The 14,323-nt window shown below is 56.6% G+C and overlaps 2 protein-coding genes across 2 annotated transcripts in view; both read right to left on the reverse strand.

Annotated features, from left to right (window-relative positions):
- RNPEPL1 (arginyl aminopeptidase like 1) overlaps window positions 1-5,835 on the reverse strand; it is a 15,768-nt gene extending 9,933 nt beyond the window's left edge. Inside the window, 8 exon segments of the mRNA XM_029225590.1 lie at window positions 126-215; window positions 217-264; window positions 350-426; window positions 429-604; window positions 1,474-1,799; window positions 1,919-2,011; window positions 4,130-4,273; window positions 5,780-5,835. Of these exon segments, the coding sequence (XP_029081423.1) occupies window positions 126-215; window positions 217-264; window positions 350-426; window positions 429-604; window positions 1,474-1,799; window positions 1,919-2,011; window positions 4,130-4,273; window positions 5,780-5,835 (1,010 nt within the window).
- A 460-nt stretch (window positions 5,836-6,295) lies between these two features.
- On the reverse strand, window positions 6,296-7,596 carry DUSP28 (dual specificity phosphatase 28). Its single transcript, XM_029225616.1, has 2 exons — window positions 6,690-7,596; window positions 6,296-6,476 (listed from the first exon to the last, which is right to left on the reverse strand). Exons 1-2 carry the CDS (start codon window positions 7,080-7,082, stop codon window positions 6,348-6,350), a joined length of 522 nt encoding a protein of 173 aa, XP_029081449.1. The 5' UTR covers window positions 7,083-7,596; the 3' UTR covers window positions 6,296-6,347.
- Between the last annotated feature and the right edge of the window lie 6,727 nt (window positions 7,597-14,323).

Genomic DNA, 14,323 nt, shown 5'->3' on the forward strand with positions numbered 1-14,323 from the left:
GGGGGGGGGAGGGGAGGGGTGGGGGGGAGGGGAGGGTGGTGGGGGAGGGGAGGGGGGGGTGGGGGGGGAGGGGAAAAAGGGGTGGGGCGGACCCGCGTGGGAGATGCCACCCAGGTGGCTTGCACCTGGCTCTCAGGAAGCGCCGACCCTGTGGAGGTCGGGGTATAGTAGTCGTTCGGACGACGATTTGCAGCCAGCGAATGGGATATCGGCATTATCGAGTCCAGCAAGGGAGAGTAGCACTTGGACAGGCTCATCAACCCTCTGCCGGCCATGCGCAGGTTCAGGCCAGCCGGCCCTCCCCTCCCCCACCACCCGGGGTGCCGGAATCACCTGGGCAGCGGGGAACCCGTCCAGGAGCCGGTCCAGGAAGAGCGCTGTCTGGAAGGTCCTCCACTTGGAGATGTCAATGGTGCTGGAGGCGGACGGGCCGCTGGTCCAGGGGGCTCCGCGGTCCACAGCTGGAAGAGGGCCTCCACGGGCCGGGTCAGGCTGGATCCCTGAGACAGGTCTGGCTCGGCCAGCGGGGGGCCTGTGGCATTCAGCCAGCGCTCAAATCCAGCCCTGCAAGGGAAGACAACCACCCTGGGGTCCCCGAGCAGGCCTGCCAGGAGACCCCAGACCCGAGGGTGTGCCTGGGTGTGCTGTTCCCGGGCCTGGGAGCCGGAGGGTGGGGGCCGTCTGGGGACGACCGGGGTTCACCTCTAGCCCCGCCACTCCAAACCACTGGGGTGGTTCGGCGAAGGGGCACACAGGCTCGAGCTGGTGACTGAGGGACCCCGGCCCCTCCACGCCTCTCCTGGGTAGAAGACAAAGAGGCACTGTAACCCTTGGAGGGGAGGGCAGATAGGGATAGGCTCTGCCCCACGAGGGAGTAGGGGGCACCACCCTGGGAAAAGGATGTTCCTGCTTTAAAACCTGGAGCTGGGCAGCCGTGGGGGCAGGTTTGCCATCGCCCGCTCCCAAAAGCCCTTGGGGCACCTACACAAACCTTCCAAAACACAGGGTCCCCAGCCCACGCCTCCCAGCCACACTCAAGCCCTATAGCAAGCCCTGGCTTCTCCAGACATCAGAACCTCCACTCTCTCTTTGGCCCCAAGCCCTTGGACCAGGGACAGCCCCACGAGCCTCACAAGCAGGCCAGCTGCCTTAAGTGCTAGCTCTCAGGCAAACCTCTCTCCGTGTCGCAGCAGATACTGCCCCAGGCCCTTGCACAGTTCGGGACCTTTTTCTGGGACTGCTTAATCAGTCTGCCTGGCCTAAGTACCACCTCCATGCTGGGAAGCACCCCTCTCTGCTCCTATGGTGTCCACCCGAGGCCCACACTGTCCAGCGAGGGTGGCTGCAGGAAGGATGGATGAACCCGAGGGAATTTCTTCCAGGCAGAAGGGCATCTTGTGCGGTGGAGCCCACACACCCGCCGCCTCCTGGAGGCCGGGGGTAGCGGTGCGACCGCGCAGGCGGTGGCCTCACCTGCCCGGCAGTCTGCCGGGAGCCGCCCGGCCCGGCCCCGCGCCGTGCGCCGCCCCGCTCGGGCTCCGCTCGGCCGCCGCCGGGGGCGCTGTGCGCGGGGAGACCGGGGAGCCGGGGGCGCAGTGAGCGGGGGCGCTGTGAACCGGGAGACCGAGTAGCCGAGAGCGGGGCTAGGACCGCGAGCCAGGGGCGCTGTGCGGGGCGGGGGGACAGCGGAGCCGGGGGCGCTGTGTTGGGGCCGGGGGCGCTGTGCCAGGGCTGAGGCCGAGAGCCGGGTGCGGTGCATGGGGCTGCGGCTGCCGTGTGCAGGTGGCCGGGGCACTGTGCTGGGGGGTGGGGAAAGCGGGAGCCGGGGGTGAGGGGCGGGACGCTGTGTGCTCGGGGTCCGGGGCGCGCCGGGCGGAGGAGTGGCCCTGCGGTCTCCCCACCCCTTTGCGCTTCCTACCCGGCTCGCGTCTGGGAGACCCCGGGAGTCAGGATGCCCGATCCCTCAGCGATGCTGCGGGCCAGGTTCCTGGGGCAGCGACTGCTGGGACACCTGGGTCAGGGAAGCTGGGAAGTGTGGCGTCTGGAACTCAGTGTTATTCGTCCATTCGGGAACCTCTGGTCCCGGGTAGTGATGGAATGATGGAATGATTTCCATACACCCGACCCACTCCCCTGTGAGACCAGTGGTCTGTGTTACGTGCCATATGGTACATGGCGGTGCTCAAGAACCTTAAGGCTGTGCTGTCAGATAATTGTAGCTATTTAGATTTAAATTAAATTAGAAGTTCAGTTTCTCAGTTGCACTAGCTGTATTTCAAGGTCTCCGTGTGTGTTTGGAGGATAGTGTCTGGCTAGTGGTAGCCATCCTCGACAGAGCAGATATCCCATCATTGTAGAAAGTTGTGCCGGACAGTGCTGCCTTAAGGCCTGTTGGGGCCCTGGAGGAAGATTGTATAGGTGAGTGCTGGGCAGTAACAGGACCTGGCCTGCCTGTCCCCATTCCACCTCGCCCAGGCCTGTCCAGAGACTTAGGCCCAGAGGGGATGCCTGCAGACCAGCGAGGGTGCTCAAAGAGCTAGCATCAGGGCGATCTCGAAGCCATGGAACCAGAGGGGCCACCAAGATGTTGCTGTCATCATCGCGTAAGAAGTCAGACCCTTAGGGAGAAGGGGCTTTTTGGCCTGGAATCCCACCCACTTCTCTCCCCTGATCAGTCTCCCTGTGGCAAAGTTGGGGCCTGACTCACAATGCACTTGACCTCGATGGCGTCCCCGAGTAGCGTTTGATCCTTCTGGGCTCAGTATCCCAATCTGTCACCCATGTGATCCTGCCTGCCCTCCTCCCCGGGTGGGGGGCTGGGTGGGAAGGATGGCTGAGTGGGAGGACACATGTTCACTGATTCAGAGCACCTGCACTGAGGCATCTCTTCAGTTTTTCCTATGTGCCATCTTAGCTGGGGGGACACAATCTCCTTGTCGGGGCCCCACCCCAAACTCGCCAGTCACCTGGAGGAGGGGTTTCAGTCCTGCGTCCAAGACTCAAGAGGGAAGAGAACTGGGGTCTAATCAGTCCTCGAGGCCTTCAGGTGGCCCAGCGCCTGCCCAGGTGCCAAGGGCAGAGTGCTTTAGATGGCACTCCCAGTTTGACCAGCCTTTTGGAGCCATCCACCCCCCACCAGGCCGGTGGGGCTGGAGTCAGAAGACCTTCAAGAGGACCGTGTGTGGGCACCCACACTAGCCTGCCCTAGGGACACGCAGGCAGGTCTACCAGCCACCTGCACACTCGGGGTAAGTTAACATCAGGGGGCTTCTCACCCTCCTGGTCCCCTGGACTTGGGTGAGCAGGGATTGGGTCTCATCCCTTCTCTCCTGGGCACCTCCCAGTGGCCAGTTCTGCACACGGAAGGGGTGGAATGGGGCAGTCCTGCAGGTCCAGAGGAGCTGTTACCACTTCTGCCCACCCTCCCCCAGCGGGGGCGGTGCCTTCCACCACACATTTTTTTTTTTGGTACGCGGGCCCCTCACAGCTGTGGCCTCTCCCGCTGTGGAGCACAGGCTCCGCATGAGCAGGCCCAGCGGCCATGGCTCACGGGCCCAGCCGCTCCGCGGCATGTGGGATCCTCCCGGACCGGGGCACGAACCCACGTCCCCTGCATCGGCAGGCGGACTCCCAACCACTGTGCCACCAGGGAAGCCCCACCCTACATTTTTGTAAGGAACCAACACAAGCCAGTCTTACGGGAGCAAACAGGCCTGTTCTATGGTATTAAAGGCAGCCCACCAAGGCATTTGTGAACTGTGCGGGCCACAGGGGTCATCTCCACCCTCCACCCTGTCCCTGTCCTGCAGAGGACAGCGCCTTCAGTGCTGGGGGATGGGGGCACTGCCTGCTGACAAAGGTCCAGGGTGGCTGCAGCGTAGCCCTCCTGTCACCCCACCCCAAACCACTTAGGGGAGAGGAACCTGAAAGCCGGGACTGCTAGAGGCTGGGGCTTCTCCCATAGGAAATTTTCATACACCAGCCTTTTGATGATCAAACGCTGGCTGGCTTGGGTGGGCTGATGCAGCTGACACTCTGCCTGCACCCCAGCTCTCCCCTGATGCACGTGGACTAGGTACCCCTATTCAAGTGCGCTGGCACTGGGAGGGGAGTGGGTCCCTGGCCTCACTTGCCAGCAGGTGGACACGGAGGCAGGAGGGCTTCCAGGAAGCCTGTGGTGTTCAGCTGGGGGCTGTGTTGTCCCTGGGTCAGAGCTCCTAGGGATACCTGGGCCTCTGGTGGCAGCCGAAGCTGGATGGTTCTCAGAATGGAGCTGGTGGGACAAAAGGCTGATGGGACCCACAGATGTCCTTCAGCCTGGCCCGGGCTCTGACATCCTGGCAGCCCTGTCACCCAGGGCCAGGTCAGCAGGTGAGGGGGTGTGCCAGCAAGGATGTCATGAGCACACGGGGTAGAAACGTGGGCTCAGGTCCCGGCTCCTGACCTCCTAGCTGGGCAAACCGCTCAGCTCACCTGAGGTTACAGACGGAGCCACCGGAGCCTCACCTGCCACGTGGAGGCAACAGCAGGAGCTTGTTTATGGGGTTGATGAAAAGTGACACGAGCTATGAGGGGCTTGTGGCGAGTAAGTGGCAGCTGGCAAGCCTTCCAAAAATGTGTGAAAGTCGGGTTAGCCACGAAGAGCTGCATTTGGGTTATGACGAGGGCTATGGCTCTTGGACATGGGGGCTGCTGATTGGTGACATCGCACCGGGCTGGGTGCTGACCTGCAGGGTGTGGTGTATGCTCTGAGCCAGGGACCGTCACAGCTGGGAGCCCAGATGTGCAAGAGGGTTGGGGGGGAGGAAGACCCTTTCACAACCACCCCAGTGCATCACTCGCAGAGTGTGAGCTTCCCATCCCCACAACTTCGGGCTCTGCTGGGTCAGAGGTCTTCATCTGCAGGTAGGATGCTTCCATTTGGGGACACAGCTGGACGGGAGGCTGAGACACCACTTCACCATCTGGGGCTCCACAAGCCTCAAATCGGGAGTTGCTCTGCTGGGTGAGGTGACTGATCCTGACTTTTTTTTTTTTTTTTTTTGGCCGCACCATGCAGCTTGCAGGATCTTAGTTCCCTGACCAGGGATTGAACCTGGGTCCCAGGAGTGAAGGCACCGACTCCTAACCACTGGACCGCCAGGGAATTCCCTGATCCTGACTTTCAAGGGGCAGCAGGGCTTTGCTGCTGCTCAGGGGGGCCAGGAGGAGTATGCTGGAACTCAGGGCATTCTCCTGATGCCTCCCAGTACTCCTTGGTTGTATTGCAGAGGTCACGGAGGCCAGAGCGTCAGTGCAGGCAGGACCACTCAGGGCTCATCAGACACCCGACTAGGAAAGACCAGGACCTGAGGCATTGGCTGAGGGTCAAGGAAAATGATAAACATCAACTACAGTGTTTTATTCATAACCTTGTTATGTATATATTTGTATATTAACCAGGGATTATATTATTTGTAACTCATATGTGTTACCCAATTTTTCCTTTACTCTTTCCCCACTATCTTATTTAAGGAGTGTTGGTGGTGATTAGTTTTCTAGTATAGTCTTTAGGCTGTAGTGTGTCCAGGCGGGGTGCCTCTGAACCAGAAGAGGAATCAACAGGCTCAGAGACATGGGTGGTCATTGCATTGTTGACATGACCTTGGCTGCAGGATGTTAGGCTGGGACTCATTGCTGTTGCTGAAACTGGGAGGCCAGTAAGGTAGGAGGTGGGTACGGACACGGAGACCCCCAAGGGCCCACATTGGGTGGTCTGTCACACAGCCTCGACCCTCACTCTGTGTCACAGCAGCTACAAGTCTGGAAACTGGGCCCTCCCCAGCTGAATCGCATGTTGCGTTTTGTGACGGGGCCAGTGTGAGGTTTGGGAAAGCCACTGTGGCTTGAGCAGGTGGCAGGCATGAGGTTCTGCCAGCAGCCCCCCAGAAGCCACCCACATCAGAGTGGCAGGCAGCCAGGAACAGGGTGGCGGGTCTCCATGACTCCTGTACTTCCCCATCCCCTGACCTTGGCTCCCTGGCCTCCATCTCTCTGTAGTAAATGTGTTTCTGGCTAAAATTCCTCAAGTGGTTTTGATGTTCCTGACCAAGCTCTGTGTAATAAACCTGCTGACGAGGGGAGGTACGGTCCTCAGTTCTCTCCTCGGCGGACACACCCCTGCCCTACCGTCAAGGCGGGACAGAGACCTTCAGGAAGTTGCAGAAAATAAAAAATCCGTGGGACGTGAGGCAGGAGAGGACAGACCACCCCCCAGTCAGTGCATGAACTACCTCTTCCCACCCCGAGGCTGCAGGAAACTCCAAGCGCCCCGCTTTGGGGTTGGGCCGTCCTCAAGGGCTGACCCATTAGGGCTCAGTCGGGCCCGAGGGCTCCCCGGGCAGGCGGGACCACGACTGCAGGGCCTCCTCGTACTTCTGGAGCTGGGACCAGAAGCCCGGGTTGGGCTCGGCCACCGGGCGGGCGCTCTTCACAGTCTGCAAACGAGAGGCTTTGGTTAGACACCGCGCAGCGTCGGCTGCAAGCTCCGCTGGCATTCCCAACGCCCGGAGGCCCCGCCCCAACGAGCGGGCCCTCCTCGAAGCCCCGCCCCCACGGGCGGGCCCCCGCCCCTGCCTAGAGCCTCGCCCCTCCCAGAAGGCCCCGCCTCTTCCCGCCGGAAGCCCCGCCACGAGAAAATCCCGCCCTACCTGGAAGGCCTGCTCCCGCGTGAGGCCGCGATGACGCATGAGGTAGGCGGTGCAGACGGCGGCCGAGCGGCTGCGGCCGTTCTTGCAGTAGACGAGGCAGGCACCACCGGCGCGTACCGCGGCCTCCATGGCGGCACAGGTAGGCTCCAGGTGCGCCAGCAGGTCCTCAGCCGGGTCGTCGAATACGGGCACGCGCAGCTCGGTCACGCCGGGCGCGCGGGGACCGGGCTGCTGGCGCGAAACGTTGACGCATAGGGTGACGCCCGCGCGCTCCAGCAGCTCCGGGGCGGCTGCGGCGTTCGCGCTCCCGAGGAAGAGCGAGGGGGCGACGCGCACGAACGGCGGCGGGGCGGCCTTGGTGGCCCCGCGGCGTCCGGGTTGCTCCGCCTCCATGACCGGCTCTCGGGCCCCCAGCACGGGTGTCTATTTTGGGCCGTCGGGAGGCCGGCCGGGCGCCCCCGGGTCCTAGAGGCCTCTGGGAGGCGCCCGTCCCCCCCCCCGGGGTGGGCCCTGTAGTGGTTGTGCACGAGCGGGCACGCCCGCAAAGCCCTGGCCGCCGCCTCATTGGTCAGGTCTAAACGGGAGAGGCCTCCTCTGATTGGCTGAGGCTGGGGGTTGCGGCCGTTGGCTGGCCTGGTGGCCATCGGAAGAGTCTGATTGGCCGCAGTGAGGTGGGCGGGTTCGGGTTGCTGGGAGGAATGGGCCTCCCCTCGCTGGATACCAGAGCCCCGCAGGTTGCAAGCCGGGAGATCTGAGAGTAGCTGGTGCCTGTCCCTGCGAACGCGGAGGTTTCCAGCCGGGCGGGGCTCGGGGAGGTGCGCTTCTCAAGCTGTGGCTGGTGTGCAGAGGAGCAGGCGACCCTGTCACAGATTCTCATCTGGGCACAGTATCCGTCACATCGTTTTGTAGGTAGGCCCCTTAATATCTGATTTTCTTATAACCGCATCGCCAGGTGAGGTGCCCTTTAGTATAGCTTTATGTGCATTCCTTTTTGTTATTTGTTTCCTAATAAATCACTCTGTGTAATTTCTGCATTTTATTTTCCCTTTTATTGTAAAACATGATTCATATAAAATAAAGCTACTTACTGTTAGCTTTTCATCATTTTTTCACAGACCAATATTTTTGTTTTTATTTTTCTCAATTATTATTTTTTTTGCATTACTACTGTAACTTTAAAGAATTAATACCATTTAATTACACAGTTGCCATGTAAGAAGCCCTCTTCACTAGATTTTTCTGAGGTCCAGTGTCTTTCAGGGGCTGGTTTCAGTGAAAAGTTAACTGTCTTCCAGTCCTGCATGCATCTAGTTATTGCCATTTCAATTCTATTCTAATAATATGAAAACATTTTTTCTGCTTTATCTGCATCATTTACTTAAGATTTGCAATCCGTTCTGTCAGAAACTATTCTCCAGTACACCCATGCCCCCCCCCACACACAGAGTACTCAATAAACCTGACAAAATGAACCTATACAGTCTCTCTGGGTGACCTTGATTCTCTCCATTCTAGCCAAAGCCACCAAGCATTGGTAACTGTCAGATCTTTTTTGCTACCTGGGGTTCTCCCTTGAGCTAAAGATTCAAATGTTGGTGTGTAACCAGGTCTTCACTGGTCTTCACAGGTCCAGACATCACCTACGTAGAGGCCTTCTCAGCATCCATTTCCTTCTTCTGTGGCCTAAGGAAGGATTCTGACTTTCCTGGGATGGGATTCCCATTTTTCCCAGAGTTCACGGGAGCCATCCAAGTAGGTGGAGATTCCCTGTCCCCCAGCTCCAGAATCGGGCTTCTGATTACGTCCAGTCAGTGTCGCCTATACCCCCATGACTGCTTCGGGAAAGGGCTTGGGCTGCCATATGAACCAGAGAGGAGAGAGGGGCTTGGAAACCTCTGTCCTCTCCTTATGAGCACAAAGGGAAGCCAGCCTTGGTTGAAAGCACAGCTGAAGAAACAGTCCTCGAAGATACTGTTGGGCCACTGAATCAAACCAAACCTGAAGAGCCTCCAACTTCTGGACTGTTTGGTTTCCTGAGCCATCCAATCACCCTTTACTGTTGGATATTTGAGGTGGATTTTCTGTTCCAAGGACTCTTAACTGATAACCTCACACTCCTTCACCCCATTGAGTTAATGAATCGGTAACGAGTCATCCTGAGTATCTCAGACCCATTCTGTCCACCTTGATGCTGTGTTTACTTTGGGCCACCCTCTTCTGGCCTTGGCACCAGCCGCCTGAGGGGAGCCTCCCAGCCTTCCTCACTGGAGCCGGAATCCGCTTTTTAAAGCAGTGCTTTTCTGAATGTTGGTCCTGACTCAGCAAGTTGTGATCCGTTAGTGGGTTGTGAGATCAGTTTTGTGGGTTATGACCTATATTTTATTTTTAGTAAAATAGTATAGAAAAGAACAGACTACATGAAAATATTAGGGTGCGTGCATGTAGCAGAGTGAGTTTTTCCTCATAATTTTTTGAGTTAGTTTGTACTGGCTCATGATATGAAATGGGGTATTACAATGGGTCCCAGGCAAAAAGTCTTGAAACCTCTCAGAGCACACATCTGACTGCACCGCCCTCCTGTTTAAAAATGTCTTGCTGCTTCTGTTTTTAACCTGGCGTTCAAGGCTCCTCCTGCTTTGTCCTGTCCATCATCCTTTCTCTCTGTTCCCTTGTCACCTACAAATTGGCACTGACCATCTACCTCTACAAGGATTAAATTATGAGCCAATGCAGCTGCTGACCTTCAGCACCTCCTGACAGGAATTCAGGGCAGAGATCAGGAATGTGGCGCTCCGTACTCTAGGAAAAACTGGCAGAACAGTTCTTCAGATGGTTAGATATTTTCAGGAGAAGATTTTATGAGCCCACTTCTTGATTCTCTTCTTACGTAGAAGAGCACTAAAATCCCTCATGGTGACGTCTGCTCCTCGTGACGAGCAGAAACCTTCTGCAAAAAATATGTGCTTGATTGCATGTACTCCCCCTTCACCAAAATCACATCTGTACTGACCTCCCCGCTACCTGTTCAGAGCAGTTTCTCCGAGCTATCTGAAATGCTGCCTCCTGGGGTATTGTCCTCATTTTGCCCCCCAAAAAACTTAACTCGTAATTCTCAGGTTGTGCTTTTCCTTTTTTCAGTCGACACCACCTGCCCACCACACCATGGCCCAGTGGCTTTCAAAGCGTGGTCCAAATTTCAGCAGCATCTGGGAACTTGGTAGCAATGCACATTCTCAGGAGTCCACCTACTCAGGACCTGCTGAAGCGGAAACCCTGGGAGTGAGACACGGGAAGCTGTGTGTTACCATGCCTTCCGTGTGATTCTGATAAAAGAGAAAAACCTAACCATCATTTAGTTGATCTAAAAAGTCATTTAAAGCAATGTTTTTACCCACTCCCTTAAACATTGTATTTTGACCTACTGCCTGTCGTGTATATCCACTTACTTTCCTCCGATGAGTCACGATCACACATATACATCTGCTCACTTTTTCCTGTGGGTCAGCTGAGGCGGTACTCAATAGTGGCCCTTGGTGCCGGGCCATGACTTCCAGTTTCCCTTGCTTTCCTTCATGTGAACTTAAAAGCACTTGAGAAGCAATCAGCCAGTAGAGTCCTTTTGGAATTTTTTAAAATATTTTTTTACTCACAAATCTTTTACAGTGTCTCACATGTATCTAATTTGATCGCAGTTTTTTTTTTTTTTTTTTTTGCGGTACGCGGGCCTCTCACTGCTGCGGCCTCTCCCATTGCAGAGCACAGGCTCCGGACGCGCAGGCCCAGCGGCCATGGCTCACGGGCCCAGCCACTCCGCAGCACGAGGGATCCTCCCGGACCGGGGCACGAACCCGCGTCCCCTGCATCGGCAGGTGGACTCTCAACCATTGCGCCACCAGGAAAGCCCTGATTACAATTTTTAAGTGGCTTATGTTGACTTTTCAAAGCCTTCAACTGAATTTTAATAGAAATGCCACTCTTCTTCCCCATGCACAAGTCAGCAGCCATATTTCACTAAATTTCATAACTATAATCGCAGGTTCAGATTTGCTAACACCATCACCGGTCATTTGAACAGCTAACTTGCTGAAAGCCAGTCGTCCTAAAGGTCAGTTTGCTGAACTACTAATTTGCTGATTTTTACCAAGTTGATTCACCAAAAACTTTAAAAACTAATATTCTTGAATATTGTCGATGAATATTAATATATTTTTCTTATGAAAACGTTCTCTTGGAATGTATCCTCCAGCATCATCGTAGGACTTGTATCAATTTGTGGAAATAGGGCTTTTTAATCTTTGTATGCCTGGTTTTTAAAAATACCGGTGCATATATTCTTATGAACATAAGCGGAATTTCAGCATTTCATATTGCATTTTTTTCCAGTTTATAGAATTTTCCAGAACACCTTTTTTGGGCCACATGTCAGTATTTAGAATTGTTTTGCCAGCCTCAGGAAGTTGTCAGATTTGCTGAAACAAATAGTTTTAGCTGCTGTTAAGTCAGTCTTTTATTCTGGGTGATATGTGAGTTTCCTAGAGTCAACGTAGCAAAGCATTACCACAAACCCTTAGGCTGAAAACAATGGAAGTGTATTCTGCCCTCTGTGTGTGTCTCCAAATCTCCCTCTCCTTGTAAGGACACTAGTTATTTGGTTTGGGGCACACCCGAATCCAGTCTGACCTCTTCACTTGATTGCATCTGCAAAGATACTTTCTGTATAAGGTCATTCCCAGGGGTTAGGACTTCAACTTATCTTTTTTTGGGGGGCGGGGGGGGCACTGCTCAACTCGGCAGGTGGGATGGTTTAACAGGAAGTTTTAGTTGACTGCTTTTCTTTCTCTTCACAAACAAATTTTACAGACAGCACAGTTTGTCTCTGCTTAGCTTCGCAAGCTGCAGTTGGAGCAAAGCAAAGACGGGACCTGAGGGGAAAGGATAAGAGGTAGAGAGGGGACCTAGGAACCAAGGTGGTACTGGGGGGCTGAGAGGGGAGCAAGGGAGAAGAAAGAGGTGAATTGGGAGACAGATCGCAGGGTGGAGGAAGTGCCCCTGGAACCCTGGGATCCTGGCACAGCTGCCGCCTTCCCACCACTCCAGCTCGTGGGGGAGGGCCTGGTCGTCAGGTGTTCTTATCCCTTTCCCCTGTTCCAAGGGGCAGTCGGTGTCGAGAACCCCAACCCCTGTGCCTCCAGAGAGCCCCTCCTCGCTCTCTCTCCAGGAAGCCACAACTGCTTCGGTGGCAGAAAGGCCTCATGCTCTTTCCCACCCTTGTGTTTTTGCACGTACTAGTCCAGTTCCCTGAAATGCACTCTCTTCTGTTGAGAGAGCTCCTACTCATCCTCTGAAACCCCACTTAGGAATCTTCTCCCATAAAGGTTTCCCCAGTGACCCCTTGGTCCAGACAGCTAAACCCTTCTCTCCCAGTGACCCTCGGCGCCTCCCTTGTCTTTTTCCCCAACCAGGCCGTGAGCTCCTGCTCTGTGCCTTCCACAAACACTAACTGAACGGAAACGACCGGCTTTGGAGTCAGGCAGGGCTTGATCAAGTATTGGCCCTACCGCGTGCTAGCACGTGACCATGGACAAGTTAATTTACTCCCTTGTGCCTCAGTGTCCTCAGGTCTCACACGGGGCCTCTGCGCTCTTCCTGGGGGGCGTTGGGAGCTTTTAGCACTATCTCCCCCGGGGAGCCCCTGATCCAGAGGCTGACCCGCCGTCCTCTGCTTGACCGCGAGATGGGTGTCCGAGGTGGAGACCGCCGGCCCAGGCTCAGCATGCCGGTGTGAGTGTCTCCACGGGGCACCGGGCGCCCCGGTGGGATAGCTACGCAATCGGCTTCGGGGATTGCTGGTTGAGATAAGATGGTGTGTGGATCTCGGTACCCAGTGGCCCTAAGACCTTCAGCCAGCGTCGGTCTCCCCTCCCCCTGCTCTTCATCTTCCTAGATTCATCCCGGAGGCCCCAGAGGGGGAAGAGGAGGAGCCCGAGGGTCCCCTTAGGGAGCAGGACCTGAAGGAGGCCTGCATCGAGCTCACCCAGGGTGTGCAGGAGTGGCAGGACGGCTGCGTCTACCGAGGAGAGTTCGGCAGGACATGAAGCTGGGATGCGGAGCATTCTCTCGGCCCACGGGCGAGGCAAGTCGTTCCTGGTGCTCTCCCCTCTCCGGCCCCGGTTCAGCCAGCCACGGCCTGTCCCTGTCCTTCGGAGAGGCACGTGCTGTGAGCTCGTAGATCCACCGATGGGAAGGATGCTAGGCAAATGTCCTTCCTATTTGAGAAACACCCAGAGAGACTTCTGAGATCACGTCTGAGGTTCGCCTGGGTGTCCACAGGCTGCAGCTCGGGAAACTGTGACTTCAGAAGATAAACTCTTATTCTAGGCAAATATTTTAAAATTGCGAATTACTGTTGTGAGTTGTATATTTGTATTGATGAAATTGCCTTGTATTTAAGCTCAAACAGAAAAAGTGGATCTTCCTAAAAGTGAAAGTTCACTTTTGCGCCCCTGCAGCAGGCGGTGTCAGGACCTCAGTGGGGACTCTGAGGGGCCCGTGGCAGGAGCTGTTGGCGCCACCTGGTGTCCCCGCGAGGGTGGAGCAGCCATGCGTGTGGCGAACCTGGGGGTATGCTGTGGCCTGGGGGCTTAGTGCGCCTCCGCCAGGGGGAAGCTGGCTTCTGAAGGCTTCCCGACAATGTGTTGCATCCCTGCCAGCTGCAGGTGCGCTGGTGGAGGATTCTGCCCTGCTTGCAGGGTTGTGTGATTCAGTGGAGACTTAAGTGCATCTTTTGCTTGCAGATAATAAAAACCATCTGGAGGCACTGTAGGGGTGTGTGCATTTGGAGGGGTTGGAAAAGCATCAGAGGGCAGGACACCTGGCACTGAAGCTCTTCTGGGAAGCAGGCGCTGGCTGGCACAACCTCCTAGGGGATGGGTAGGGTTCCGGCTCTGCCCCTCTCTCTTCCGGGCTTGGTTCTGCCTGTGGGGCCCCGGTTCACCTGGTTTTGGCGCCCAAGGCTGGGGGACCTCGCCCAGCCCCTCACCTCCTGCACTTAGTCTCCTGAGTCCAGGGGAGAGCGGGGCAGGGAGGCGAGCGGGGGTCTTGGGATGGAGCCTGGGGAGCCGTGGAGGCAGGGAGGGGACAGCAGGAGCAGCGGCAGGCAGAGGCGGAGCTTTTGGGCCCCCAGCCCAGTCCCACCTGGAGTGCGCCCCCAGCTCGGAGGAGCCTCCGGACCTCATGTGAGGACAGAGGCCGCGACCTGAGCCCGTGCAGTGCTTCTGCCAAAGAATGCATGGCATCGTGACCCCGATGACCAAGCGCTGATTTTTGTTCAGCATCTGTTTCTTTAGTCCTTGGCTAATTCCTCTTTTACCCAACACTGTGGTGTCCAGTGGTCAGACAGCCTACGTTCCCAGCTGTGGTAGGTTGGGGCCCACTGACCGGTCCTCCTGGCCCCAGGTCCTCGCCATGCAGGGGGACCACAGCAGGTGGAGCATCGGCTTTGTCACTGCCTGGGGGAACGTCTGGGTCCACCGAACAGATGCTCCTGCAGCCATGGCGGCTCCTGAACCAGAGAGGCCAGGAGGACGAGAGGGCGTGCAGGCTGAGAGCAGCGGCTTTAAACGTGTCAGCTGTCT

Source organism: Monodon monoceros, unplaced genomic scaffold (assembly GCF_005190385.1).
Source record: "Monodon monoceros isolate NGI ecotype Baffin Bay Population unplaced genomic scaffold, NGI_Narwhal_1 Super_Scaffold_16, whole genome shotgun sequence".
Taxonomy (NCBI): domain Eukaryota; kingdom Metazoa; phylum Chordata; class Mammalia; order Artiodactyla; family Monodontidae; genus Monodon; species Monodon monoceros.